Genomic DNA, 6,408 nt, shown 5'->3' with positions numbered 1-6,408 from the left:
AGGTGGGGGCGAGGGCGGAGACGGAGCGTTTTTGCGTCCAGTGGATTGGGCTTAACGGGATGCGAAGCTTGTTCCCGTTAGCTGCCTGCTTGGTAGGTATGTATGCGGCTTTGAAGTGAACGGTGTTGGCATTTTTCTTAGAGCACGAAAGGGGAAGAAGCTGGGGGCGTATATCGAAGAAATTAGGGCTGTAGTCTAGATTGTATATTAAGAGGGGGTTCGTGGAGGTGGCTGTCTTGATGTGATTTTTACTGTGTCAAAAATGATCGAATCGATTATATCGCTACAAGTAATAGTGGTGTGTAAAGGACCTGCCCCTCGACCGTAACTGGTAGCCGTTCGTGTAGCCGTTCGTTAAAAATGCATCGCTAAATCGTGGTTTGTGAGTGGACGGTTCACTCATCAGCAGTACTGCTGTATAATGAGAATCGAGTCGCACTTGTTACAACCTTCTTCTCCGCTGCTGGGGTGTGTGGGGGTATTTGTTTGGGGGCGGGAAGGGGAAGGAGGTGCGGCTAAATAGTTAGTTGTGGGAGAAGGTAAAGCGGTGATGAATTCTTAAGAGAAGAGCGAGATTAAGCGATGTGTGTTCCCTGCTCTCTAGCATAGTTGGTAACTTGCGCGACGGAAGCTCTTGCTAAGATATGTGAGTAGTTAGAAGTGGGAATATTATGACCCTCTAAGCCCATTTCTATTCTCGTAGAACGAATGATATTATTTCTTTGTTCAGAGTAGACGGTCTCATAAATAATTGTGGGTGGCATGTGATGAGTGCATTTTCGAGTTTTTAGAGCATAGCAAGCCGCTTAGAGGATATCAAGAGCGCCTGCGGTATATAGATAGGGATTTAACTGACAGTATGCAGGCATAAGCGTCTATTCCATGACATTTCTTCTATTATCTAGCTAGCAGAGGGTATGAAATAGAATTGACCAACATATTCCGATTTCCTCGAATGACCTCCATCTGATATTGGGCGCGGTAGAAAAAAAGAAACATGTAAGAACCAGCGACGACGAGCATTATTGTCCATGAGATATGGAGATATAGAGTTAATATCGCCAGTACTGAGGGTTCCACTTGCACTCCTCATAGAACAGATTTGGAAGCGCGCCTTATTCCTCACTATGTAGAATTCAAAGGCCGGTGGACACCCCGAGCTCCGAGCCCAGCAATGAGGATCCGGAGATCTACATTTGGCGTCGTTTCAGTTCAAGCGGAGGTTCCTCCCAAGTCCAATGATAGCAGTTTGTCAACGCTCAGGCTATGGTGAGGAGCGGGCCCATCATACATCAAATAGCGGAACGCTCAGTGGGGAAGGCTCAGGACCAAGCGGGGTTAAGGCAATTGGTCTGGGATAGACCCATGGATTGCCAGCTAGGATAGCTATTGTATCGCATCATCTTTCCGTCTGAGCATTGGTGGTAGCTTTTTCCAGTCCGTTATTGGGGAGCCCAGCACAGATAGGAAAGTCTGTTGCTGGGTGTCGAAAGAAATAGTATGTACTCCGTACATGTATATCCATTATGAGGAGAGATAAAAAAATACTAGGATTTGGCCTGTGGAAAATATAAAAATTAGCATTTTATTGTACATACAAACCGCAAATTATTGCCTGAGGAGGAGGAAATCAGGGAGAAAAATAAAGTGGAACGCGGCACGATTACCAGATAGACGAGATGAAATGAATGATCTTCAGTCCCTTCGAGATATTGCAATTGGAGAGGAAATCGAGACTTTTGCACACTGGGGGTTATTTCCAACCGCTTGGGTATTGGGACAAGAATGACCTACATCTGAAAAACAATAGCCAAGGAACCTGCGAACTTGAGCGCCGCCTGGTCCAAAAATGACTCGTCACTTTTCGTACCTCACAGTTCCCCCACCAAAACAGCCAGCCACATCGGGCCTGCACAGTGGCAAGATGGAGCATACATCTGACTACGGAGTACCTACATGGGCTGTCCACGATTCTTCAGTGATGTACTCAGCTCCTTGCGGCGCAAAGCTGCTGCAGAACCGCTTCATTGCCACACGCCGCGAGAGACCTAGTGAGGGCAACTAACTGGCAACAAGATGGACAAGAGCACTCTGCAATCACAGCTGTCAGTCTTTGTTTTCTTCCCAAATTTCCGATTATCTTAGAGGCGAGGTGCTAGGAGGCCCATGCTGCTAGCCTTAATACTCCGTACACGCGCTAACAATATGCTGACAACTTGACATATCAAGGTGGGAGATAATAATCATCAGTGCTCATGTTCATTCACGCCCTGACATTAAAGTCTCGCATGCCGATGACCCCGTCCGGCAATGCTACTTGCATATGCACCTGGAGTTGCGTTGATTATCCAGCCTCGGAAGACATTTCTGCATCATGATGGACATATCCCTTGAGCCATTGCCCAGGCCTGCTGGTTAAGACGTTGATTCGCTCTATTCGTTAATCCTAGTTTCTGCAGCAGCCGCGCTGGGGAAGCCCGATTTCCGGGTAATGATTTCTACGAATCACCAGTGTCAGTTTCTCAGATAACTTCGAGACATATTGTTTTTCTTTTTCTTTTTTTCACTCTTTTCGAATTGCTCTTCCATGTTTTCCCCTGGATTAGTGTCCTCCCCCTTAGGGCTTTCCATTGTGGATAGGCAATTTTGCCCCAGAAATCAACGTTGTGCTTCCCACAACCCATTTTAAGCACTTCCAAAAAGGGCGGAGGGAGCAGAAGTAAGGTCACCCATGGATATGTTTGCGGCACCGACCGTACGTGTATTAGACAGCTCATATGCACTGCGTTCGGATGGCGCACAGCAGTGCCAACAGATGAACCTTGGCTAACCAAGGGCTTCGCAGAAGATCGTCCCACCCAAAAACAAAAACAAAACAAAACAAAACAAAATAAAAATCACTAGATCATCGGTTTATGATCTAAGATCTATTTCATCCCATTAATTTTTCAGCCACTTTCAGGGTTCCAGAACAGCATCCGCCTAGAGCAGCAGTACGACCCAGATCTAAGGAAATGGATACCTGTTTTATCATTGAATACCCCTGCTTTGGAAAGTGCTGAATATAGTGCATTTCGCCGCTTCGTAGGAGTACTGTATCGTCGATGAGTCAAGATATCGGGACTCTGAATCCAAGCCTCTATAAAGGCCTCCATTCCCCAACTGTTTCGCTGTAATGTTCTGACAACGCGAGATAATTTTGACCGTCTTTTCTGCCGGTTATAAGGCATTGTAGGCAGGTGCTGTGGGCCACGGCGGTTTGATCGTGAACAAGCTCGCGGGGTATCGGTATCAGTATCGGTGACCTCGAATTCCGAAGGAGTATCAATAGATTCAAGCTCTGTTAAGTCACTGTCTGATGATTCATATTCATCATCTACACGATGCCCAAGGCTCAAAATAGACTGACAGCTTCTCCTCCATCGTGAGAGAACTAGCTTTGAATGTTTGTCAAAATGGTCGTCCAGATCTCTCCTTTAGCGCCTACGAGAAACTTGTGGACAGGCGTGATTTCTTTTTCTTTTCTTTTTTCTTTCTTGCTTTTTCAGTCTTGTCTTATTTTTGTAGTTGGGTGTTCAGGATGAACTTCTTCCAGTTTTGGCTACTGCATAACCAATGACAGGCCACATACTTGCCAGTGGTGTGACTCCTCCTCATTCGTCCTAACTTCCGTTCCTGTCAGGCATCGGGAATTGGTAACGCTGCAAAATGCCTCCGCACGTAATGGAATTGTGCGGAATTGCTAATGTGGCTGCAAAAACGGATTCCCCGAATGATAAGTGTTTGTGCATCCAATACAGTAAGATGTGATACTGATATTTGCCCATCTCCTAGTCTGTTACTTATTATTATTTCATACCTCAGCTCACTCCTAGACCCTATTCATGCCTAGACACCGCTGTTGGGCGCCACCTTGGAATGATGATCATAGATATTTTCTCCGGAATAGCTATCTAATGAACTGACTCCTCGATGTACGAAAGAGGGTTCAAAGTTGGTGATGGTTGCCTTATTTTTCGAATAATATTCAGCTGGCTGTAATTCGACGATAGACGCACTGTGGCTGCTGCCAATCAGTCCCGCCATTCCCACTCAATACTCTCATTTTCCAGTGGGTATTTGAATTATCCTGATCTTGAAGGGACGCCGGCCTGCGATCCGCGATAACACCGAGGACAGGTCCCTCCCTGGAAAAGATCTTCCTCTCCATAATACCGATCTTTTGAGCCTTTTTATATACATTTCGTGGGGTAGCTCCATCTTTCTGCAGCCATTTCCTGACGTTTTGACAAACATTTTATGACCTGCTCGTACTCACTGATATTCCGAAACAATCATCCTTGGCCCTAATATATCTCCCATCGGTGCATTATATTTTATTTGTTGCATTGTTCTTCCCTTAGGTCTATACTCTCTATCTGGGATTTACATCTTGTGCCGCTAAGTTTCGACTTTCTCTTCCTGTTCATGAGCGCATCTTCCTCTCTCCCCGCCCTGTTCTACCCTTTGGACTCGCGGGTCGAAGGGCGCCAGCGTCGGGAACTGGAATAAATATATATGGTGGGTCAAAATATTCTGATTTTCGGGGCAAATTTTGTACATTTTTTGCGATCGTCTGGAGCTTTATATTCCCACAGAAGGTATGCCCTAAACCAAACACCCAGGGACCTGCCTCCTTTGCTCCTGATCTAAATATATCCTTCCTTTGCTGTATTGGGGAAAAAAAGAAATTAATATTGCTGTGCAAACAGGTCTGGATTTCCCTTAACTTCCACGGAAAATCATGCCAATGTCACCAAGACAACGAGATGGCCGGAGGAATTCTCGGTCAACAGATGAAGAATATGTCGTATTTATTCAAGGTGTAAGTTTATCTGTTCTCTGTTCCTCAGTGTCAATGCCATTGTTCATTTGATTGTTGAGGATGAAGCGTTGACTATGGATCCCCATTTCTGTGCAGATCCCGCCTCAATGTCGATGGCAGGAACTGAAAGATCTTGTCCGCCAGACTGCTCTGCACATACGGCAGGCTGTAGTTTACGATGATTGTCACGGGCATCCAACTGGACTTGGCCAAATCATAGTGAAAAATGAAGATGAAGCGTGGCGCACTTATAGTAAGTATTTAGCGGCAATATCCCGTCAAACCGTATTTTCTAACCAACGCGATAGACAGGCTGTCAACGAACGGGTGGAATGGTAATAGCTTGACGGTAACACTATCGCTCGCAAGTGCGCCGACCAAACCCATTGCTGGACCGACCAAGAGTCAACCTCCAAGCCGAATGCCATATGCTGCTGGTGGATATTCGAGTCCTCCAAGTTGCCCACCACTTATCTCCTCCCCGACGAGAACTATGCCCCCTGAGTAAGTATGACCTTAGAAACTCAACTGCCTTTGTCCCCTCTATGTTTCAAATGCGTATGGGCTCACAAACAGGCACAGGGAACTTCTCCCCCCCTCCGTCTTACGCAACATCATCAGAATTTGCCCATTTCGTCAACCACTTAAACCCTCCTTGCCAGCATCAGCATCAGCTCGTTCCCCTTACGACAGACTCCCTAGGTTACCAATTTCCATTGATTTATCCCAGCGATGTTCATTTCCCGATGCCAACGACAATTCTGAGCCAGCAATTCGAACCCTCAGCTGTTGCAATCCACAGATACTCCACGGCAATGTGCTTCCCACAGCCCCATTATGAACTGAATAGTGTTAACATGCCTCGACAAACTAGCAACAGTAACAGCTTTTACAATTTTCGCCAGGATTCAGTTGTGAATTTTTCATGCAGCATTTGCATACAGAACCTTGCCATCGATACAACCTGGCAGAATTTGAAGGACTATCTCCGGACGGCTGGTACTGTGGAGCGATGCGATATTCGCGAAGATCGTAAAGGGGGAGGTCGCCACCCGAGGGCTTATGCAACTGCTACATTTCGAACCAAGGAAGAGGCTCGAAGAGCTGTCACGCTATTTGACAATGCATATTTCAAAGGTTCCAGAATTCGAGTACGAATTGACCGAGACAATGGAGGAGGCAGCAGTGGTAGTGGAAATGGGGCGGTATTCACGCCTTATCGACTTGCTAGAAACAAAAACACCAATGAGAGTGGAAGTAGAGTGGAAGCCGGAACAGGGATTGGAAATGGAAACGCGAATGACGTGACAGCGGTGACGGCACCTTTGTCAACAGATCGGAAGTCGCCCACAGGATCGATTAGCCTCTCTCCAGGATCTAGTGAGGCTGATTCCCCAAAAAGAACCGAGCCGTTGGTAGTCAATGGGTCAAGGGTCGGGCTGAAAGCTGGGAGATCTAACGGCGAGAAAGTTGGCTGTGAATGTATGTCTTGCGCTTTTTTTTTACCATATTTCTTCCCCCTCATCCCCCTGATTGAATATCAA

General features: G+C 46.4%; 1 protein-coding gene across 1 annotated transcript; it reads left to right on the top strand.

Moving 5' to 3' along the window:
* Window positions 1-4,789: 4,789 nt before the first annotated feature.
* On the top strand, window positions 4,790-6,323 carry HCAG_04759 (predicted protein; the record flags this gene model as incomplete). Its single annotated transcript, XM_001540869.1, has 5 exons — window positions 4,790-4,864; window positions 4,961-5,117; window positions 5,173-5,368; window positions 5,739-6,244; window positions 6,274-6,323. The coding sequence occupies 5 exons, from the start codon at window positions 4,790-4,792 to the stop codon at window positions 6,321-6,323; spliced, it is 984 nt and encodes a 327-aa protein (XP_001540919.1).
* Window positions 6,324-6,408: the final 85 nt, after the last annotated feature.

Source organism: Histoplasma capsulatum, genomic scaffold (assembly GCF_000149585.1).
Source record: "Histoplasma capsulatum NAm1 scaffold_4 genomic scaffold, whole genome shotgun sequence".
In the NCBI taxonomy this organism is placed as follows: Eukaryota; Fungi; Ascomycota; class Eurotiomycetes; order Onygenales; family Ajellomycetaceae; genus Histoplasma; species Histoplasma mississippiense.
This window is presented reverse-complemented; position numbering and strand designations above follow the sequence as displayed.